The sequence below is a fragment of the Centroberyx affinis genome, unplaced genomic scaffold (genome assembly GCF_046629955.1).
Source record: "Centroberyx affinis isolate AG114_WGS23_722 - 3 ecotype Tasmania unplaced genomic scaffold, CSIRO-AGI_Caff_v1 ptg000946l_1, whole genome shotgun sequence".
NCBI classification, from domain to species: Eukaryota; Metazoa; Chordata; class Actinopteri; order Beryciformes; family Berycidae; genus Centroberyx; species Centroberyx affinis.
Window position 1 is genome coordinate 250,976 of NW_027279520.1, and position 24,464 is coordinate 275,439.

Below are 24,464 nucleotides of genomic sequence, written 5' to 3' on the forward strand. Positions count from 1 at the left end.
TGATGCTTCTTTGATAAGCCTCCATTCCATATCATCCTCCTGTCTGTGATGGCTTTAAAATGACACAGACTGTAGACGATATGCACGTCTTCTTCCTCTGAAAATATTCTAATTAGATATAAAGCAGCAAAATCCCATGTTCACATCAGCAGAGCGTGACATTTTAAATCAGGCCACACCTCAAGTGCTTCATAAAGTTGACTCATGTGACTGTGATGTCTGCGCTCCTAATATCCAATTAACCTTAGAAGATAATGGAGAATATAGAATCTCTATTTGTGGTTAGCTGAATACACAGTGCAGGCATTAGGTTACAGCGCATGTACACACACGTGCGCGCACACACACACACACACACACACACACACAAACACACTATAATGGATAGTGAGCTAACTGATTTGCGCCACTGACAATCTGTGACATAGTGTAAACCTGATCTGATTTCAAATCTGGTCACATAAAGCCATGATGAAGTGCAGACTAACCCATGAGGACTGACAGCTGCATTTATTGGCAGACAAGGCCAGCGCAAAAGCCTGGGCACTAAACAAATGAAGCATATGTAAATGAGCACAGCTTTAACATTGCAGATGAACGTGTTTCTCAATAACAGCTCTAAGAATGCCGGAAATGGCAGTGCAGGTCTGTCTTTAAGTTCAGCACAACATGAGAGCACCTTTTTCATAAGCTGGGTACCAGACACAGCCGTATGTATTTGCCCTTGAACCATAATGTACAAAATGCTCCATTAGTGCAGACCTTGAAAGTTAGCCAGAGCCAAAAGAGAATGGCAGCAGAGGTGAAGTTGTTTATATTGCAACATAAATAGATAGAGCAGAAAGAAACATGATAAAAGGAGCACAGGTGAATTCACATGAGTGGGTCATGTAAACAAAGCATCGCTCTGAGCTGCTCTTATGTCAACCCGCTGAGTTATTTACTTCAGCAAGCTGAAACGTTCAATTCTTATCGTGGCACTTGAGGCAAGACTATAACCTTTGGACAGGCTTATGTGGATTCCACATCGCACCAATTAGTGCTTTCCAACAAAAAAATGAACCCATGTCCATTTTGCTGCATTTTTCATCTCGTTGAGTAGGCATCAATAATGAACATATAAGAATTAGAGCCACTAATTATAATACCAATTCACAAAGCAGATTTCCCAGCAGTAAATGTACATGTGCTGATTTGTGTTATAGATGAAAATTATTGATTTGTGTCTCTGTGATGTGATAGACAATGATAATGAGAGAACATGGTGTAAGAGCAGATTTGCTGTTGACAGATGGAGAGCAGCCAGAAACGATGTGAGACAAGGGGTGGAAAATTGTGCAAGCCAGGAAATTGGGCAGAAATTGAGCAGCAAAGCACGGCTGCTCCCATGGCCATGGGCCAGCCACAGAGGATCAGGGGCACCTCAAACAAAAGCCCAACCATCGGGCTGTGAGAGGAATAGGGCTCTGGAGTGTGCTGCAGATGCAAGTCATTGATTCTTTGGAGCACGTCACCAAATCACCCTAATTGATAGCTGTGAACGAGGTCACTCTGTCTTTTCCTGCTCCTGAATCTGAAACAAACTGGAAGAGAGGAAGGAAGGAACAAGGGAGGAAGAAGCTGCACACCAACCTTTAATATGCGAGAAAAGAAAATGGCTGCGTACCAGCTCTATCTCTACAATTTTCTCTTCTCATTGAGGAAAAGTACTATTTCATTCATGCCATTTCCGTTCATTCATCAGCTGGGGCCAGCCTAGACTCACAGCTCCATCTCGACACCAACATTCTTATCAATGGACGTGACGTCAGCACAGCCTGCAGGTTGGGGGGTCACGTGGTCCGGGGAGGGTATATACAATAAAGTTGCGCTGACCGCGGTGCTGAAAACACTCACTCAATTGTACATTAGTACCAGTTCAGCTGCGATACAAATATCCCACACAACCAAATAAAGCACCACCAGTTTGTTTTTTTATGTTGCTTGTAGGTTGAAGAGAGCGGGGGGAAAAAGACAGAAATTCTCTCTGTTGATCCACTATTAATGAAATAATCTTGGCTTTACCCGCGTTGTGAGTTTCACCACTTTCCCCCCCCAGTGGGACTCCAGGTAAGTGGAACGAAATCTCACTCCTTATCATGCAGAAACACCCAAGCCATCCTTATTTGTTGGTTTGGGACATTTTTTATTGTTATTATTGTTATTAGTCTATTATTATTATCATTTTTATAGTATTATTCGTTTTTGTCTGGACGGGAAAACAGGAGGAATAGAGGGATGTTTGAGGCTTGTGGTGTGTGGAAGAATGCATTTTTTTTCAGTCTCCTAAGTTTACCAGAAGAATTAACCTATGCGTTTCTACACCGATTGTTGGTTGTTTGCTATTTGTTAAGTAGGTATGTGATCGTTTTTCTATCATCATTTTATTACCGCGTGGAAGTGAATACATTTGTAACTTTGGCTAATCGATAAATATTGTTTTAACCATTTTCCAATGCTTTTTTCAATCGGATTAATGTTTAAAATAAGTTAATAAATCGATATTGCTGAACAATCCCAAGTATTTATTAGTATATTATTATACTGATAATATAGGAACCCAATGGAATCGTTTATTTGGGAGGTGGGTGAAGAATAAAGCCACCAGAATGCGCAAACAATTATGTCTAATGAATATCTGTGTGCGCGTGCCAGGAGCCGATATTTTCGGTCTTTTCAAGTGAGAATGGAACCAAGAAGTGTGTCATTTTTTTTTTAGGATTTAAAAACTACAGCAAGCAGCAAACAGAAAAATACTTTAATTATCAGGTGAATTGGCTAATTACAATACCATTATACGGCAGGCCAGTTACCTTATTAATCTGATTTCTTTCGTTTCCCACCTTGCTGATCTAGTTTAGAAAAAATAGAAATAGTTGAGAATTAGGCTGCACGTTGAGTCGTGCAGCCCCAAATTGTGTTTGACTGCATTCCACCACTGTCTGCCACAGAGGAGGAGGACTTCAGAAACATGCTCCTACTACACAAGGACAAAGCCATGTTTCTTTCTGAACCGCTTTCCCGTCCCTTGCGTAAAAAGGCTTTATCTCTTGAAATATGACATCGTGCTCAATTACGATTTGGATGGACGATTCAGGGACCGTAGGGTTAAATAACCTGCCGTAGCTACCGGCTTTACGCATGACTTCTCCGTGCGTGCAGCCTTAATACCAGTCTCATGGTCACATCGCTTTGGCGCACGGAATACCAAAATCCAAAAATTCCTAAAATAGAGATATCTCGGATTCATTTTTATTTTCTGTATTTTAAAACGAAGTAGCTGTTGTGCGCTTGAAATGGCAGTTGCATGCGTTATGGCTTGGTTGGTTTGGAGGAAGAGGTGAGACATTTTTTTGTAATAGCCTACCTTTAATTTTGAAATTGAGACTGAACAGTCAGTTCATCAACGTGTCTTTTTACTGTTATGGTAGTTTACTCAGTTAAATCTCATGGAAAAACATGAATATATCTGACCATTCAATATTCTCCATCAAATTCGTCCGCGCGGTGGAAAAATAATGACCCGGTTAACGCACGATTACAGGCAAAATGGGCTAATGTTTAGTTTCATAGTGGAATTGCTATATGCAAAATATTACCTTCCCCTTGAATAACCTGGGCATTTTGAATGGTAAATATCGAAAGAACCACCACTGACCAATATGGGGTTTATGGTATTTACGGTCAGACCAGACCTTCATCTCCATGTCTCCAGACAGCTCGAGGTCACACAACAATGGCAAAAATCGACCTAATGAGAAATGTTAAAACTGGAACATTCCATTCCATCAAAAACATTCAGAGGGAAAAAAATCGCTAACTCTTCTATCTACCTTAAAGAGAAACGTGCAACTTTCTTTGTTGGATCTGGCATGGTTCACCAGAAAGCACTTCGCTGCATGTTAACCTTGATCTAAAAAGACCAACTGCTCAAAATCCTCACGGATTTTCGTTATGGTTGCTTCATGGTGGACGGTCCAAATTTATGCAAATTAGAATTGAGTAGGTTATGTTAATTCTCCATTCATATGTTCTGATCTTAAAGCCAGTTATGTATTGCTTACCAGTCATCCTCGTATACTTTCACACATGGGCTACCTTATAACTGAATTGTTGTACAGTGTGAAATTATTCAAATAGCAGTAATGTAATGCATGGCAATTGAACTTCCACACACACCAGATTCCAGAGAGACACTGCCACAAAGTGTATTGCCATCTCCGCTATGAATCATTCACAATTTCTCAAATTTTTCTCTCTCTCCTCCTCCTCCTCCTCCCTCCGCCCTCTTTCTTTCTTTCTTCTTCAGGTGCTTAACCTCCCTCCTGCCAGTTCTGCATGGTCATGACCTGTCGTCACGCCCCTTCCACAGCCCACCTCATCCTATTGGTCCTGCTCATTGTCACTCCACAGCTGGCTGGCACCGCCCCTGTGTGGGGTGAAGGAGGGGAGGGAGGGGTGGAGGGGCGCACCCGGACAGATCGCAAAGAGGACAGCCTCACCCCCTTCCTCTCGCTCCCGCCCCTGGGTCTCTCCAGCCCTGTCGACACGCTGGCAGACCGGGCCCCGGGCCAGGGTCAAGATAACCCTTCAGATAAACCAACGGACCCTGCCAGGGTGCTAGCCATTCTGTTGGAGGCCCTGGACCACCCGGGGGGAAGGGAGATTCAGGAGAGCAGAAACGGAGACTGGGGAGCGGGTCAGAGTGAGGAACCGCTCTCCATGGGAAGCTTGGAGGGCGGTGAGATAAGGAGAGCAGGGGAGACGGAGGGAGAGAGAAGGGTTAAAGAGGAGGAGGGGGGAGAGGCTGAGAAGGGCATCGAACGCCTAATGGTAGGCCGTTTGATGGCTGCTCAGGGTGGTGACTTAGAGGAAGGGGAGGAAAATGATGAAAATACAAGGTCAGAGGAAGATCAAGGCTGGTTGGTGGAGGATATGGGGGTTCCTGTTGATAGTGGAAGTGAGGATGGAGGGAAACAAGAGGAAGAGGGGCAAGAGGAGGGAAACGATTTAGTCAGTTTGATAGAGAAGGTCAGACCCAGCTCCATGTCACAGGGTGATGAGCTCTCTCTGCAGCGCAAAATAAGAGGCTACTTCCAAAACATTGACTTGGGTCTCCAAGATAACGAGATCCTGCCTCCTCTGAAGGGCTACAAGGCATACAACACCCAGCTAGCGCGCGCAGGGAAGAAGCTGCACTGGCAGGAGGAGCAGACACGCAACAAACCCATCCAGGGGGGCAACTTCATGGACGACTTTGAGAACGAGGGAGAGGAGCTGGAGGAGGAGGTCGAGGAAGAAGAGGAGAGCCTCTCCCATGTGGAAGAGGAGGCGAGAGCGCGCGCAGAGAAGCAGGAGGTGCTCAGGCAGCAGGAGGAGGCGGAGCGAGCCAGAGAGGAGGAGCAGAGGCTGGCAGACATCGCCTCCGACATGCTGCTGCAGTATATGGGGAGGAAACAGCAGCCGTACATGAAGCCCCGGCAGAAGAGCAGCATGGGGGCCGCCGGCAACACCGCCGAGGACAAGCGCTCCGAGGAGGTCATCGGCGACGACGACGACCTGGACCAGCAAATGATCGACAGGCTGATTGAGATCAGCAGCAAGCTGCACCTGCCTGCTGACGACGTGGTCGAGATTATCAGCGATGTGGAGGAGAAAAAGAAGAAAAGGAAAGAGTTGCAGCTGCAGCCAACCAACATCAAACCTGTCGCCCCGCGCTTCCGGCCTCTGGTACCTCCTCCTCTGGCTGCTCCGCCTATCTACCACTACACAGCCTCAAAAAACCCCAAGAAGGCCCCTTACATGTACAGGTCCAACAAGAAATGGCAAAAGGATAAAGTCAAGTCATACAAGCAGGACTATTGGTATAAGCCTCAGAAGCAGCTTGACTACTGGTATAAACCCCAGAAACAGTTTTTAGCCTTCCCCTCCTATCCATACTACCAGAAGCCATATCGAGCCTACTACCCCGTTTATTTCCCATATCCCAAACCACGCTACTATGGTAAGCCTCCCCCCTCCAGAGACCAGCCATTCGGCCCCCAGGACCTTGACCTCCAGCCCCCGAGGCGCAGGCTCCGGGCCGGGGGTAAGGGCCGCGGACAGGGCTGGAGGCAGCAGCCAGCCCCACGCCTGCCTCTCACCCCTTATATCTCTAACTATATCCTTCCTCACCCACGGACCTACCAACCCCTACCTCCCCCAAAACCAGTATCCACGACCAGGAGAGGCAGGCGACCCCCCTACTACTACCCACAAGTCACACCGGGAGATGACTATGAGGAAGACGGGCTGGTGCCTCAGCTGGACAGTGAGGAGGAACTGGAGAACTTTATCGAGAGGATCTACATGAAACGCAGAATGTATTAAGAGACTTTTTGGACATTTGTCAGAACAGAGGGACCAACAGAGGTGGGAGAAAGATAGCTGGAGTAAAGCTAAAAGAGAGATTAAAAAAAAAAAAAGACTCAGAGGAGATAAGATGGGGATGGGAGGGGAGGATTGTGTTTTGAGCCTGATGGAAATGCAAGGGTCAAGAAGTAAAAAGTTTTGCTTTTATGTTGTTTTTTTCACTGTAGTTTTTGTTGATTTTTTGGTCAGGGAGAGGATGAAGGGGTTTCAGTTTCAGCTCCCTGTAACCATGTTCAGCCTCTTGCTCAGTTTACATTTTGAAACAGAACATACCATGGTGTATGTCTGCCTCCATTCAGGTCAATCTCTGATGCATATTTCAGAGTTTTCTAGAGGACACACACACAGACACACATGCACGCATGCACACACATTAACACACACACACACACACACACACACACCCACACACACGCACACACACAATCACATTTTGACACATTCACAAGCAAACGTGCCCATTGTAAGAGACCCATGTTTACAACATCACTTTGTATCCTTTGTTTATATTCTGTATGGCATAGTACAAAACTAAAGTAGTTCAATGACTTCTTAGCTACACAAATATAACAGTGATGGAAAACTGAACACTGCTATAGTCAAAAGTTGACAGTCATAGAATACTTTTGTTGTATTTGATGTGTGTAATTGCCTTTCTTATTCCAAATTGGATCAACACAACTTTCAACAGCTGCAATTTGAAAAGGTGCCAAATACACACATTTCAGTTTTTCAAACTCAAGATTCAGAATTTTGCCTTACAAGCACCATTGTTATATAAGGGAAATATCATATTGCATAATACTACTATCATTGCAAACTGTCCCAATAGAGAAACCCTATGGACTCCAAAAGCACAAACTTCAACATTGAACACTTCCAACCTGGTGGACTAAGGGTTTTCAATCATTTTGGGATCTAGAAGTTATTATGTAAACATATTTATGGCAGATCACCATCATCAATATCACCAACACTATCACTTGGTTGTCATGATACAATACTCCTGGCTTGACCATTTAGGAGTCCTTCTTATTTCTCTCATTTAGGAGTCCTCACTCTCATCTTCAAAAACATCTTTACTCACCAATGTCTTGCCGTTTTCACACATTGTTCTGCTGCCACTGGTGTAAGACTTCTCATTTGTCTTGCTTTTCATCCATTATCTCTACTTTTCCTTTTTTCCAAAAAAATACTTGAAGTCACAATATCTGTTCTGCAGCCTGTAAAAGCGTTAAAAACAGATATCAACCAAGAGGCAACAAACATTTTGTTCATTTTCAGAAGAAATTCATAGAAAAGTTTCAGGCCGGGGAGTCAGGGATTGCGCTTAAACCGTTAAATGCACGTCTTTCTACTTGCATCTTAAAAAATGAACAAAAAAATGAACAAAAAAAAGAGAAAAAATAAAACAGTATGGAGAAATCAAGATGGTTGTTTCTCTGACTAAACTGTGAACATAAAAAATGAAATCTCAAAGGAGGAGGGCCACTGTGTCCACAGTGAAGCCATCTGTCTTGTAAAAGGAGAGTGTTGTTGTTGATGTCACCTTTAGCATTGTAAGATGTACAGTGTGAAATAAATATGCCCGTGCAATGTGTAAATAACAGCATGATGATTACTAGTTTTGCTATAAGATAAAAAATAAAAGCAATTATTTTATTAAAGCTCAGTTTTTTTAATGGCTTTTTGGAGAGTGCTATGTTGTATAGTAGCAAACATAGTAAGAATGCTTGATTTACAACTAAAGGAAACAAATGAACACACATTATAGACTATCAGTGAGCTGAAGCCTAGTTACAGCTAGCACATCAATAGCAGTAGCATCAATGTGGAGGTGAAAAAAAGAAAAACCTTTAGAGGTAGAGTGTTTATAATATTATAAGACTAAATCAAAAAGAACGGTAAGTAAAATACAGAGCAACCTATGAGAGTGAGAAGGAGAGGAATCACTGAAGAAGGGGAAAATTCAGAAGGAGGGAGGGAAATGGTAACTGCAGTGATTGATGAGTCACATGATTGGTGGATGAGTCATCCATCTGTACACTTTACTGCGCAGGACCACACACTCATGCACGCACACACAAATTCTCTTTGAGCTGTATAGTAATTTAGCTGCTGGCATTCAAGATAATGATTGAGTCATGTTAGCTCCTGCCTGGAGCCAACCAATCGCCTGGTGGAAAGGTGTTTGGTGGACCGGTTTTGCCATATCTTGTTTCCATGCCTCCCCCTCACACTCAGCTCATACAGCCAGTATGCCCCTCGGCTGTAATTCCTTAAAGTGCTTCTGGTTCTTGTTGTTCGGCATCAAAACAAACCTTATGTATGTTTGTACTGTTATTGGGTACAAACACAGACAACTGTTAGCAATCTGTGAATATGATATGATAGTAATGTTAATATATCTCACCAGCTTGCTAACCACCTGATTGGAAAGATATTGCACCTCTCATGGCTATATCTTGGCTTTTTGTCGAGTGATTCTTGGACCCCATGTTATAAAACCAGATTTTTTAACTGCACCTTGTAAGTATCCAATTGGACGATGAGAGGGAGTATGGTGTTTGTTGTTGTGGCAGCTTGCCTTAAGGATGATAGCACTCTAAAAACAACGAAAAGTCAAACAAAAGTTGTGAACAAAGTGTGATGCCTCAGTTCTTTGTAATGTGACACATTTCTACAAAAAAATCATAGTGGAATACATTGGCTGTCTTTCATCCTACCAAATCTCCTTGAATGAAATTTGTAAAAACTAAAATCACAGATTTTGAAACCAAATTTACTAATTTTGTGGACAAAACAGTACACAAAATTTGAGTTGTGGTTTATGGGAAAATACATTTTAGACTAAATCAGTCCAAAATCGGATATATTGTAATTTATTTTTAATATCACAAGCCTCCAACTTTGCCAGACTTTACTGTGCAAACTTGAAAAGTTTCACTTCATGTAATTCTAATATTAAAAGCAATCATTAAAGATATCATCAGCAATTCATTTGACAAAATCTAAATATTGTGTATATTCACATCTGCTGTGATCTGAAAGAGATTCTCATTCATTTTTTCCCTTCCTAGTGTTTGATAAAGGTGCAATGTTTAGCGTTAACACCAATATAACATTGTCAAATGAATTGGGATACTTTGGTATAATTGGTTGAAGTGATTGGTAGCCTCTATCTCACACCAGTGGTATTGGTTGTGTTTCTCAAAATTAAGAGCATTTCCCATAAACCCAGCTGCCTCCTGTCACAAGTTTCCTCCTCTGCGTCGCTCAGCATGACTTTGTTTTGGAGATCAACCAGGATGAGAGCCACAAACACCCTTTTAGAAAAAGGAATATGCATTCTGACAAGGTGAGCTAAAACTATGTGCCATGTAGAACAGCGGCCCATTTCCTGTTTTGTGCCATAAAGCAATCCAGCAGATTTCCCCCCAAAATCCGACCCAGTAGCACACAATTTAAACTGCAGAGTAGAGGCAGATAGAGTCTGCCAATCCCCTTAGTCTTAGTCTCATTTGTTCACAGTAATTATACTAATTAATGTGGTAATGATTTATTGATGTTAAAATGCACCTTTAATGACTTTGCCTAACAATTATTTGAACCAAATTCTAGGCCACACTTCTTTACTTGCATTACCATAAATGCAAACACATAATACATACAGTACATATCTGTATACAAGTGTGAATTCAGTTCTTTTTTTGTTAACTTCTTTAAACCTGTAAAATCTATTTGGTGAGAAAATGACATGTAAGATAAGAGAACATGACGAAGATGAAGGAGTATTTAAGATGAAAAATGGCTAATCCATCCCATTATTCCAGGGATTTGTCCCTCAGCAATTTCAAATGTATGAGACCTGGAAATATGGTTAAGCAGCTGTCCTGTGGTAACAAATGAGGTCCAGGCAGAGGGTTTTGACACATTGTATGAAAAAAAGGCCATATTATAAAGTCCTCTTTCAGACCTTGTTGCCAGGCAGTGGACAACAAAAGCATTATTGAGATGCTGCTATTTACATAGTTATTTCCCCTGCCCACATTCACATTCCTGTGAGATGCTACACAACAGAGACTTGAAACTTTGCAACATAATGGGTAATTGTGTGTCAAGCTTTAGATAACATTACCTACTTAGTGTAATTATTTTTTATTTTGCCTGATGGGTGGCTATAATTAAAATGCAATTCGAATTTTTCAAAAAGCCGAACTCTCACAGGCACGAAATTTGGTGTACATCCAGGTTCTGCCGGAAAAGACAAAAGCACAGAAAGCAAAGCAATTCATCACTTTTGGCCCTGAGAAGCCCATGTATTTAGAAAACCAGAAACTGAGAACTGTCAACCATTGGTGGTGCTACACTATTGCAGTCACTCTTTGTTGAATATTTGGTTAATACAGCTATAAGATATTCATAATTCGAATAAACAATGAAGAAAATGTATTTGTACAGCGGTAGGACTTTGGCACGTCCTTTAACTTCAAATGTCAGCCTGACATTACCTAAACAATCATTTCTATACATAATGTATGTATATATGTATAGTGGTCAAACTTGCAATAATGCCTATCTAATACAATAGTTTGCATACTGAAAGTAAATGACCAGCACTGCCCAAAGTTATGGTCGGCCTGGTGCAGTGAATGTGTTTATTTGCACTTTAGTTCTTGGACCATCAAGGTTTGCCATGATGCCTTTTCTGCCATTGTGAATTTGAAAAGCAATTATGATTCTCTATATTTGACAAATCATCACCAAAGTCTGTACATGGCATGGTGGACCAAGTAAAGAGTGGGATAAGAAAGCAATACTCCTTCAATACTCTCCAACAGGTGAAAGCCAACAGATTCACTCTCGTTTTGGAACGAGCGTTGTCTGCTTGGCGTTTTGCCTCGCTGTACTTTATGTAGGTTTTTATTGTTCTGGCAACCACAGGGAGGAGGGGTCAACTTTGAAAGTTGTGTTAAACCACAAGCAGCAAAATCCTAATCCTAATCCTAGTATGCCTTTAATGCCTTTTACATACTGTATCTGGCAATAACACCATGACACTTTGTCCATTCATCATGAAACTTTGTACACAAGGGGATTAGATAACCAGCTATGAACTGGTATTTTTAAACAATTTATATCTCTCAATCTGGCTGACCAAATACCATGAAATTTGATTTACATGCTCCAGGGTATTATAAAGTTATAGTCAGCTCCGTTTGATTGGTGAAAGTGCGCATTACCCATGAGCTAACAGCTTAAAGGTTCAATCATTTTGTAATTTGTCCGGCTGTTCAGGACCTCAAAGCCTAAACTTTGAAAATTCCCATAAAGTTCTTGACCCCTTCCATATTGAAATAGCATTCCTTTAATAAAAAAGCATTCCGATATGGGCACAGCAGACTCAGCATTTGCAGCTATGTTTGTTATTGTTTTTTCCCGCTTGCTTAGTTTTGCTTTAGATGACAGAGTTAAGCATCCAAGGCCATATTCAATATTCAATTATACTGCGTCCTGATGGGCGCATTATAATTGTAGTTTGCATTTAAAAGCTTTGAAAGGTCATAACTGCTGTCTGAATTACATCACTTTGATTGCTCAGCTTGCTCTACACATTTTCCTCTTGGGCCATCCAATTCTGCTGTACTGGATTTTCTACCAGCTAAACACCATTCTTAGTCAGCAGCATGTAGAGACAATGCTCTTCAATATGGGCTGTGGTTAGTACCATCTTCAATATGGGCTGTGGTTAGTACCAGGCACAGTTGGAGGAGGAGATGGTGGAGTCACCACCAATAAAACTGCCTAAAATTTGAATGGATGGGTTACATGCTTCTCTTACTGACGGCGACGCTGTAGCGATGTAGCAATGTGGTTGGTTAATTCACGGCGGCGTTACAGACGTTATAGCCTAGAAATAAAGAGATTTACGTCGCTAACACATAACGTGTGGATAAGCGCCACCGCCGTCATAAAAGCACTGTTGTTGATAGAAGCTGTCAATGCTATGTATCAATGAAGTAAGCACTGTTGTTGAGACATAGACACCATCGTTTAATAAAACTAATAGCCTAAAAAGGTAGCATAGAGTTATACAGTAGATAAACCCCATAGCTTAGTTTCCATTCAAGGCGCTGACCGCAGCGTGATTGATGCACGCTGCATAGAAACAGCGTTTGGACCATGTCTTTTCCTCTTCTCTTCTGACTTCTCCGGGAGGTGGCACTAACCACAGCCCATACTTCAACTCCCCCACCGTTTTGCCATCATCACCACATTATGGTCACAATTATTTCCATGTTATGTTAAATGGCTCTATTATTTTTAGACACTGAACTTGCAAGACAGGATGGCCTGTCTATCCATGTCAGGATATCTAATCACTATGAACTTGGAACAAGTTCATCACCATCCAGCCACCATAGCTTTAAAGCCATGCTCTAACTGAACAATAGGGGAGGCTGCAAAGGCAAGAAAATGACCTCTTACAAGAATTCAAGGTCCACAATATGATATATGGTATAATAGTTTGGTTATAAATGGTGCATTTGGGCTTGGCCCATCACATAATGGCTTTATCAGTTTGCAAAACTAGATTCACCTGGCAAAACATCTATTGGAAGCATGCAAACCAAATAACTGATAATTTCATTAGAGATATGTCTGTCACTGTGAAACCTGTTCCAAGAGTCAAAACCTAATGTTTGAACATTTCCATACATCATAGCTCATCATAGCTTTTCAAAACAGCCTTCTCTCATCTTTTCCCATAATATTTTGAACCTCACCACTGCCGCTCACTCTGCTATGTTCGTTAATTTTGTTGTCTGTTAAACTACCAATGTTGAACATAATCTTTGCTACATAATATGCCTCATCAACCAAGCTTTCACCAACCATTAGCACCACAGAGGCAGCACTGCGAAGGCCTCTCCCTTGATACCGCATCCTTTGTTTATGATCTCTTCAACCCTTGTCTTTTTGCTCCCTCCTTTCATCTCCTTCTCTTTCTTTTTCTCGCTCTCTACCCTCGTCCCCATCTCCTTCCTTTTTTCTCCCATTATCCATGCCCCCACTCCTCCCTAATGCTCCTCACCACCCAATCTTCCTCTCCTTTTCTTCTTTTTCCTCTCCCCATTTCTTGTTTTGTATGCGAGCCCCAAGGGAGAGAAATGGGTGAAAGGCACTCTCTCTGCACCACTGTCACAAAAGACTGGTGAGTCATCGCCACTTATGTTCCTGTCTCCCTCCTCCCACAAAAAACACACATATACAGGAAAAACACTCAAATTACCCTCTACCTGCCGTGCAATTACATGCAGACACATCCAGACACACACATGAATGTGTGCGCTGGCACACAACACACACGCGACACATGCACATGCACGCACACACACATTCCACAGCTCTTCATAACAACTCCAAAATTAAAACCCAAGTCACACAAAATTTGTATGAATTTTGGCAGAATTTCGCATTCATGTCTGCCTATCCAGAGTTACAATGTACTGCACTGGCAAACTAATGATAGTGAAGGAGTCAACCCAGGACTAGAGAACTAGTCATGTAAGAGCTGCTCATGAAGCATGTGATGGAGAAAGTGAAAAAGAGATGGAGAAAGTGAAATGGCAGATGAAGAAAAAAATTGACAAAGTGTGTGTGTGTGTGAGAGAGAGAAAGAGAGGGAGAGAGGGAGAGAGAGAGAGAGAGAGAGAGAGAGAGAGAGAGAGAGAGAGAGAGAGAGAGAGAGAGAGAGAGAGAGAGAGAGAGAGAGAGAGAGAGAGAGATTCCCTGGGTTGCTCATGGGGCTTTGCAGGTCTTTTTTGTCCACTGATCAGACACACGAACCATGAAGGAAACACTCTCCCTCCATCTACTGGAGGATGCACACACTTACAATGCAGTCATGTTGCAGCTCTATGTACAAGATGGCAGTCCTGTTTCCACCACTGAACTCAAAAGAATAAGACGTATTAGGAGCTGAGGCTGACAAAATTCATGTCATTGTGTTCTTTTAAGTCACCTCTTAATAACCTCTATATTATTTGTTTTGGGCTTTTTTATTTTCATATTTGTCCGTTTTACACAAGGTGTTAAGAGCTAATTTACACATGAGGCCCATAGCCTGATCTACTTTGGAGACAAAAACAATTACAATTGTGTCACTTCAAAAATTAAGAAGCACAAAGATTAGACATTTGTATCTATCTATCTATCTATCTACAAAGTTTAAAATGCATGGACAGTAAAGCCTTTGCAATAGTCCCTCAAGAGTTCTTATGTTTTCTGGATAAATCAATCAGTGATCAGAAACTTAGAAGGTGATAGAAGATGAAGATCTGATGTTCAGAGAAATGAGGCAGTGATGATGACAGCAGTCATGGGTTTGTATCATCCAAAATTAGGTTTTTGGGTTTCAAATGTATTTGAATTTAACATTGTAAATAAGTCTCTGCACCAAGACAAATCCCTGTACATTCCTTGTAGTTGTGATTCTGATTCTGATAAATGGAATATTCTGGGCGTGGTAATGTTCAGTTTAATATGGGGCCCAGATATCAATAATGTATTTTCTATGAGTTGAATTCATTTGTCTGCAGTGTTGGTCTAGGGCAGACTAGACCAGAGTGACATCGGAGCCCTCACCTGAATACTCTTTACAAAAAAGCTGCTTGTGAGCTATTCAGACACATCAAATATTAAAAGCCCGGAGTTTCCGTTTCGCACAGAGGGAGAGGAGAGAGAGCACACGGAGAGAGAGAGAGCGGAAAGACAGAGCGAGGCAGCAAAAGAGAGGGGAAAAGTCAAAGAAAGGTGGGATTAAGAGAAAATAACACTTCAGGCACCCTGGGAGGGAGACCCATGAGCAGGGATGGAGGGAGAGAGGGAGGAAGAGGGAGAATGCACCCAATGGTAAGAAAAGGAGAGTGTGAATGTTGATGCCGCATCAGGTGTTCGCCTGGAGTGTAACTGTAGAGGCTCGGTCAGTGCAATCAGCTGAAGATTGGCTGGCTGATAACCTTCTAGTTAAGCGGTTAGGAGGGCATGTTTTCTAATTCTGCTGCTTCTCTCTAAAACCTCAGTGGCAAGACTTCTACCCCGGTTGACACACTGACGCAGAACTGCAGTGGAGAGAGCAACGAGTCCCACGAGTTTCATGTAGCAGAGGAAGACGACCAGGCTGACAGCGGAACCTATGATGAAGAGGCAGAACCCAGTCAGGTCAGATTCAACAGCAAAATCAGTCGGTGTTAATTTAACTGAGAGTGAAAAAATCAACACTATGCCAGTGTTTAAATTACATAAACTCACAACTATCAGAGTTAATTTAACACTTGTAGATAGTTTTGAACACTCCCTCCAGAGCCATATAAGCTTTGAGTGAACAAAAAACTCTCAAGTTAACTCTCTCATAATTCTCACTCAGAAATCAACACTTACTAACAGTGGAAACTTTTCTGTGTACTCATATTGACCCGTATCAGTTATCACCATGATAGCCACACACACACACATCTTTCTTTACACCTATCCCCATTCTTCCCTTGGCGGGTGATGCTGCAGGTGTGCTGGGGGGGTCAACAGGATGTGTGTATCAGTGACACAGCGACCTTACCACAGGAGACTCTGACTGCCAGAAACCCACAGGATGTTGCTGACTGCCTCCCACCGTCCCCCCTGCCAACAGAGGAAGAGGCAACCCCCTCACTGTCATCACACTCCTCAAGCACACAGAGTAAGTCATTTGGAGAGCTGATTGATATGGGACCTGTGGGTCCTCAGAGCCTGCGTGTCACAGTGTTTGAACAAATGAATCTGTGTCTGCAAAATGATCACAGCATGCGCTCATTTGAAGCTATTAAAGGACACATAATGTGACCATTAATGTGGTTCTGTGTATCTGTATGCTCGGGGGCTTAGCTGCACTTTTGTGTTTGTGTCTTCACAGACCGCTCATCTGAACCCTGCTGGTATTGCCTGAGGTCGCTTGACTCTCAGTATCGTCCCCAAGCTCCCAAAAAGGTTACAGCATTTTTGACTAAATTCAGGTTATTCCACTGAGACGGTGTTGTTCAGCTGATACATTGATATGGTTCTGTGAATTCTGGATGATCACTAGAGGCAGAGCTTGGCACTGAATATTCTACATCTCACAAACAACTGAATAAGAGCCACAATCCCTTTTAATTTCCATGTGCAAAAGAATTTGTCTTGGTGACACTGGTGCAAAGACATATTACAGTTTTTTACAACCACTTTGGCACTAATTTCAGAACCTTGTGGTCATTTTTCAACAGTCTAGACACAAAACTCAAAACGGTCATCACTTGTAACACAGGCTGTCCAATGTTCAAAACATTGCATTGTGCATTCATATCGTTAAAGAAACCTTGCACTTGCAGAATCATTGGTTCAAATAACTCATTTATCATGAAATACCATAGGAACATTACTGTAATTTAGATCACCCACACACAAGATACCGATAGTTTCACTGTTTAGTTGTTCATACAATCATTAAATATTGTAGTACAAAATATGTGATACATGTTTCATTATGGTACTACACGTAAATACATCACTGTAAAAGGACTAGTAGAGAGAATACTACAGACAGTGGAATCATTGAACAAAAATCTGAAATTTACAGTATTGGTGAAATACAATAAAATCATAACATAGGTTTCTTTGGATCAAAGCAAAAATAATTAGCTACAAAAAAGAAAAAAACTACAGTACTGTAAAACGTCAACTGCAGTGATCCTCACCTGGCTTGCTGTAAAAAGCAAAACAAAGGATTGATACTTCTATATTTCCATCAACCCTGTCTTGTGGATTTGGCCACAGGTTCTCATCCACATCACAATGAATGCTTTCATTAGCCAAACATCTTGGGGCCATAGAAACAGTGTCTGATGAAGAATGATGATGAAATATTACATCCATAGATAATGAAGTCCAATTGGTTCATGTTCCACGGTAATTGGTGTCAATGGATCTCGTTATCCTGAAACTTTCATGATCTAAACATGGAATATTGTTTGTCAGTTTCCATAAAACTATGCATTAAGAGTAATGGAACAGTTATTTATCATTTTGAGCAGTTGTATCAATTGATAGTTAGATCATTGTAATGAAATGAATAGACAGTCATCTCAGATGTAATGTGTGAATTGCATTTTGAAATGGTAATACTTTGATGTTAAGTTGTGTCATTTTGAACAGGTGATTTTAGTTCAATGAACAAATTATCTTAGGTTTATGTGTATTGTATCCAAGCAATTGGAAGAAGTGTTAGAGTTTTGAAAAATGTGCATTTTGATCATCGGTTGTGAGTTTTGTGTCTAGCGTTTTGAAAAATGACATCAAGGTTCTGAAATTAGTGCCAAAGTGATTGTAAAAAACTGTAAGAACTAACAGATATGAAAACACATGGTGCAAGGACACCATGGCTTCAAATGCAGTTCAAGGAGTCATTGAAAGGCATTCACCGGATAGTAAACTATACATAGCACATATACAGTATGTATTCAACATTCTGTATGTAGCTGTATGTTTGAGCAGGATGACATACGATATAGTTCCAGCTGTAGAGTAGTATGTGACCAACACTGCACTGGTCCAGTGTCCCAAGAGAAGGTTAAATACTAGAGGTATTGGTATGAAATAAAGATGAGCAATTATAAACAGCATTGTAATAAACAGTGAAAATACTAAGCTTTACAGACAGCTCTATAGGGTGATGAGACGCAGTCAAAGGTTTGGGAGGGTTTACTGGGGATGAGTTTTTGGAGGGCTTAAGTTGGGTCCCAGCTCTCAGGTAAAGGCTGTTGACACCGTACCTCTCAGAGGAAGGTTTTTGGATCAGATGGTTTCCTGGATGTCCAGAGTCAGTTCCAGTCCTTCCTACACTTTTCTTTGCTCTTTGCATGTAGTTCCTGACCTGTTTAGTGTGTGCAACATGCTGGATGGTGTCCTTGGACCAGCAGTGGGCTGAGTTATCTCAGAATGTAATGGAGGATGTGAAGATGCTTTTGATTGTTGACTTTTAAAAATTGATCTCCATTGGTTTTAATAAAGAACATCCTATGCTGGGCCTTCTTGATCCTGTTTGAGGGTGTTGGTGATGGAAGTTCCCAGGAGAAGGCTGGGTTCTTAACTCAGCGATTGATCTTATCCTGTAGCCTACATGCTGTTTGAAGTGCAGCGGATATAAATATAGGACTGTTGCAGTTGACAAAGCTTTGTGCTGGAGGGAACGCCTTGATAGAAAACCAGATAAAGTTCGTGTTCATGGTGATTCTCTGAATTTCCTTTTGTTTGCATATTTTGAGCATTGGTAACTTTTCCCTTCCTTATTGCTATTGATGCCATTACTTAAGTCAAGTCATTTGCTAATACAACAGTCATGAACTTGTCAAGCACATTCCCTTTAACTCCACTCCACTGTGTTGCTGTGTTACAGCAAGACTCAGATCCTTTGTCACCACTGCCCTCTAGTGGCCGGAAAGTGAGCTACCAGACAGACCCTCGACCGCACTTTGGCGTCGCTTGCTCCTCCCACTCCACACGTCTTCCTCTGTGGGGCAGTGAGGGGCCTTGCTGGGGGCACAGGAACCAGGAACTGCCCGATCAGACACACACTTGCCCTCACTGCCATTTAGGATTGCCACCTGACACACTCCGCTGGCATGAGGTTGGCACAGACACAAGGAAACACACACACACACACATACACACACACACACACACACACACACGTACGCAAGCACACACTGTCCACAAAACACAATTCCAGAGATGCCATCACAGTGCTTACTAAGTTGGTCTATGACTGTTTTGTTTTTCTCTCTCTGTACAGGCAAAATGTCTGCTGTTTGATGGGTTGAGGAACTTAAAGAAATAAATGAAGTCATCATCTGAGAAACATGTTACTAATAGTTTATGTCTTTGTAAACATTTTTAATTTGCTCTCTACACTCTAAACCATCACTCTCAGGAAATTCTGTGGACCCAACAATTCAATTACGAAAATGTGCAATATCTATTTGTGTTAGTAAACAACTGTCTGTTTACAGTCAAGTTAAGCTGAGCCATGTTAATTTCTTTTTTCTTTTTGAGTTCAGGACATGTTCTTTGTGATGTTTTAACTTATGTTACCACCAATAAACTGCATGTGTACAAGATCGATCTCCTCTTTTCTCCCATTAAATGTTCTCTAAAATATGAAAGCAAGAATGCATGTTTGCAAGAAAGTGAAGCAAGATCATTGCTTAAAAATTAATTTGAGAATTATTTGTTTGTGATGTTGGATGTAGCCGATGTCACAATAGAGGAATAACATTGACCATTATGGCATTCCATAATGTCTTATGCATGTCAGATAGAATGTAGTACACCCAGGACTGCCTGTAATATCTGGCAGCTCGGTGTCACCCACTTTTTGATTAATAACCTTTTGGCTTTTCCACTGATTTTTTTTGTGACTTCGGCCTAACCTGAGAGCAGCCTACAGCTCAGAGAACTCCTAAAGCCCCAGCACCTGGGGCTACTCCTGACAAATACTGACTGCAGTGTTGAATGTGAATCCCACTTCAAACTCAACACCCAACAATACGGCCTTTGGGTGAACTCTGTGATCCTGGGATCTCCCACACTAAAATGGACCGAGAGGATCATAATGCCATGCCAGGGATGGGAGGGGAAAATGAGGAGAGAGAAGAAAGAGAAGACGAGGTTGAGGAACAGACAGAAGAAGAAGACACAGATCACACTGATTATTACTTAGAGACGGCAGCTGGTTGGGGGTCACTTCCTGATGTGTGCTTGAGGCATGTGTTCCGGTGGCTGCGCAACCGTGATCGCATGTCTGCGAACCTGGTGTGCCGTCACTGGCACTCTGTGATGCGCTCTCCCTCTCTCTGGCGTTTCCGCTGCTTCCATCTCTCTGGCCGGCTATCAAAATACAGGCTCTCTGAACATTCCTCCACCATGGCCTATGCCCTTTCACTGGGAGGCTACCTGGAGAGGCTGGAGGTGTGTGTGTGTCCTTCTCCACGCAGCTCCATGGTGGCCCAGCGACTGCAACGCACTATCACGGACCTGTTTGATGAGCTCACCAGGTAAAGGAATGTCCGGTGTACCAGGAGTGGAAAGTGGGCCTGTCCAAACAAAATAGATTGTATCGTTGTTTCCTATGATGCCATCTGTTTTTGAACATGACATAATTCATTGACATGATTAATTCCCCTCAGACCATCTGTCATCACTCCCCAAAGTGAGCATTATTTTGTCTCCCCAGGGCAAAGGTTCAGTTGCGGTCCCTCTCCCTTGCAGGATTGCAGCTGGACCGGCGCTGCTGGACGTGGGGCCTCAAGAACTCCTTGGTGCACAGCCTGATTCTCTTCCTCCGCCAAGGGGCCTCACGGCTAACCTCTGTTAGGCTGAGGAGGATGCGTACCTCCCTGCCTCAGGTGAATACAACACATTTTTAACAATCCAAAGCTAAAGTTTCAGCAGATAATGTTTACCACGGTGCTTCACCACAGTGCTCGTGGTCACTGAAAAGCCAGTTCAGGTATGTTACAGCTGAGACACAACTACAAATTGTGTCTGTTCTTTTAGGGTTAGCATCTTATTAATAAAAGAAAGTAAAAGTGATATTATTGTGAAAATTTAACTAACTACGACACAACACCCACAGTTCCCTTGTCGTATTCAGAAAGAACTATACCGGACTGTACTTTTCTTTTAATTTTTACACTTTTTTTTAAAAACATAGACATTATAGTTTAAAGACATTAAAGAACAGCCTTCCCCTCTCTTGATCCTTTTCTCTCCTTTAACCCATAGGGTCTGGAGCTGCTCTCAACCCTGTCACTTTCCCAGAGGCACTTCATCCACTGTATCTCTTCTCTGGACCTGGAGGAATTCTTCCTCAGTTCCCTGCCTGTCCACCTCAACCCCATCATGCCCCACATCCTGCTCAATCTGCGAGGCCTCACCAGCCTGAGCCTCAGTTACTCCTGTCTGTCAGATGCCCTGCTGCTGGCTCTGGGGAGCAAGGCCCCGGTATGGAGGAGCCACTCCAAATGGGATGGGGACACCTTGCAAACATTTTCACTGCAGTGCCTTTCCAGTGAGCCCCATGAACAGGTGAGGGGGAAAGATAAAGGTGAAAGGGGCTTGGTTTGAATAGTGTATCAACACTGCCAACTGCCCTGGGATATGCCCAGTGGGGAGCATGTGGTCCTGGGTTCAAGTCCCATCCCCACCTAAAGATGTCAGCTAAGGGGAGCTGAGTGTAAGGACACACACCCTTAGTTAGGATGGTGTCCTGACCTGCTAACTAAGTGAAATATCCCTCTCGGTGTGATAATAGTGCAGATGCTTTGGGATCATAAAGTCATAAAGTGCTGAAAATGCCACTGTTGAAAATTAAATATCCAGTTGTCTCATTAGTTGTCTGTTCTTCCTTCCCGTCTCTGCTTCCTCTTCTCTCCTGTCTAGGTGGTGCGTGGCAGCTCATGGGCAAGCTTGGCATCAAGCTGCCCAGACCTGAAAGTCAAGCTTAATGTGGTGCACGTGGTCAACACTGACAGACTAGCTAGGATACTGTTACCTGAGATTCCCCTCACAAACTACACCATGACAGCCTGCTACTCCTCTGATGAAGACTGGAGCGCCAAGCCTGTCCTTACTGAGATGCTGCCTCAATACAGGCACAGCCTGCAGGTCAGGGGGCTGAGCAGGGAGCAACAGGGGAACTAAGTCTAGAGAGGTGGTGTAAAGTGATTGATGCATGTTTTTCCCATGTATTATTAGTAAGCAATACGATTAGGAAGCTATAATTTTAGCACTACATGTCATGGCATTAAGGCCAGCATTTTGGCACTAGTGCCTTACCAGCAGGTGTCTTAAAGCTGCCGTTGGCGGCTCCAAATGGCAGTGTGGTAACTGTTTCACAAAATTTTGTTTTAACTTTGATACCCAGAAATCATGTGTCCCATGTTTCCATGGGACAGACCACAGCCTCTGCTATCCCTGCCCCTAAAATACACAAGAATGTACATGTTGTCAAGGTGACCAGTGTCAATAACAATAATAATAATACCAAACAAAACAAGTTCAACTAAGGTGCCACGAGAATGTGTGGCCCTTAATTGAATCAGGTGTGGAGTAGAGTTGGAGCTAAAGTTGCAGGACAGGGGGTCCTTGTGGATTGGGTTGAGAAACACTGCACTAGGACATGCTTTTAGAAAACTCAGACCTATCCTTTTTCTATTTGGAGCAAATGTAATGGCAATCCAGTGGTTTCCACTAGCAACCTCACCTTCATCTACAGTACCTAGAGTATCAAGATAGAACAATAACCCTATAGCCAAGGATCAGGTTAATTTGATTTGAATCCAACCAAGTTAATTCAAAGATAAGACGAATTTGCTGTAGGTAAGTCTGTGATTTTCACTTTCTGCACAATGATCTGCTGGCTGTATGCAGGATCTGACCCTGGACCTGAGTAATTGCAATGAGGCCTTGGATGAGGAGCTGCTGGACCTGGTTGAGGTGTGTGTGTGTCTGGAGCGGCTGAGAGTCTGGGCCTTCCTTGAAATCAGCACCGTGGATAGGCTACTGCAGAACAGACTGAATCAAAGGAGCCAACTCAATAACATCAGAGTGAGACAAAAATTCAAATAAAACATGCATGAATCTGCATATACACTCACAAACACACACACCCTTCACACACAATGACAATGATGTTGTTCCCCAGGTGGGGATCTACTCTCTGAATGAGGACACAGACGAGGATGACCAGGTGGAGGAATTGATGTCTTGCTACCAACATCTGCCCCCTGAGTTGAGCTTCTCTGTCATAGTCTACCCCTTTATCTGATCACACATAAGGAGTGGGTGTTTGCCCAGCCACAGGCACACACCAAAATTTTCTTCATCCACTGTAATCTCATTTACAATGGACATCAATTTCAGCAAAGCAAAATAAACTGGCTACTGCAATATGCACTTCATCTCTCTTTCTATACAATTAAGTACCAAAATGAACAATATTTGGTCACTTCAATTTCTATTGGGGCTGACTGATGCCCTCTCTCCCTTTCTGGGGGGATGGAAACACTGACCTAGTTTCATTGTAAAGGGTGAGAGGGGGAGGTAGTGTGTGTGTGTGTGTGTGTGTGTGTGTGTGTGTGTGTGTGCTGTGGCATGGCCAAAGCACTATTTAAAGGGACAGGGATTAACAGAGGCAACAACAATATATCATATTTTTATCTTGTTTGCAATTGCTCTGTATGAACTGTCTTACTACCAGGGGTTTGAACTGTACTCTAAGCTAAGGTTTTAATCTTTTCCCATATTGTTTACGGTAACTATTACATTGCAAGACAGAGGCTACACAAAACAGACAATGTGCAACCAGGGATGCAGTGGAGGATAAACCCATTATTTGTACTACTTTTTTAGGCTGCATAAATCTTCATGAGGTAAATTCATGGCACACTTTATAGTAAATAGTATCAACCCGATCCAAGTGTTATGAGGATAGGGTCTTCCTATGGGAAAAAACAACATACAGTTATGCCTTTCTAGAGTAAAACTAATTTACCACTACATATTCAGCACTGGGTATGTGTTTTGGACATTGGACATTTGCTCTAGATTTACATACTAAATGACAATTAATGAATTAGTCGCGACATTTCCTTTTTTTTTTTTTTCAGTGAATGTTATGTATTTCCACTGGATCGATAACCCAGTATCGTCCACGCCATTGGTTGCCAGAAGTCATGCATAATCACGTGATTGAATTATGGCATTAGGCAGCAGGCTGAGCCAATGGTCTGCCCCATCACCTGACTGCTGTTTTAATATTAATGAGCCCTCCCCCGCCACATTGGTGCGCCTGTGTTGTCGACTGGGCTGTCTGACATTGTCCGAGTGGGACCAGCGCCACTGAGCTGCGACCACCACAGGCGGAGATTTTAGCCAGACCT

At 42.5% G+C, this 24,464-nt stretch overlaps 2 protein-coding genes across 2 annotated transcripts; both read left to right on the forward strand.

Moving 5' to 3' along the window:
- Positions 1 to 4,377: 4,377 nt before the first annotated feature.
- On the forward strand, positions 4,378 to 6,408 carry LOC139646033 (uncharacterized). The gene has a single exon (XM_071521930.1). It carries the CDS (start codon positions 4,378 to 4,380, stop codon positions 6,406 to 6,408), a length of 2,031 nt encoding a protein of 676 aa, XP_071378031.1.
- A 13,707-nt stretch (positions 6,409 to 20,115) lies between these two features.
- Positions 20,116 to 23,350, forward strand: LOC139646054 (F-box only protein 39-like). Its single transcript, XM_071521954.1, has 6 exons — positions 20,116 to 20,576; positions 20,756 to 20,927; positions 21,307 to 21,609; positions 21,964 to 22,188; positions 22,954 to 23,130; positions 23,228 to 23,350. Exons 1-6 carry the CDS (start codon positions 20,116 to 20,118, stop codon positions 23,348 to 23,350), a joined length of 1,461 nt encoding a protein of 486 aa, XP_071378055.1.
- The last annotated feature ends 1,114 nt before the right edge of the window (positions 23,351 to 24,464 follow it).

Bases quoted from the DNA above. Each gene is read 5' to 3' on its own strand.
- LOC139646054 (XM_071521954.1), top strand. From the start codon at position 20,116: ATGGACCGAGAGGATCATAATGCCATGCCAGGGATGGGAGGGGAAAAT. The intron at 21,610-21,963 runs GTGAGGGGGAAA...TCTCCTGTCTAG, and splicing joins CCAGTGAGCCCCATGAACAG to GTGGTGCGTGGCAGCTCATG. The intron at 23,131-23,227 runs GTGAGACAAAAA...GTTGTTCCCCAG, and splicing joins GCCAACTCAATAACATCAGA to GTGGGGATCTACTCTCTGAA.
- LOC139646033 (XM_071521930.1), top strand. From the start codon at position 4,378: ATGGTCATGACCTGTCGTCACGCCCCTTCCACAGCCCACCTCATCCTA.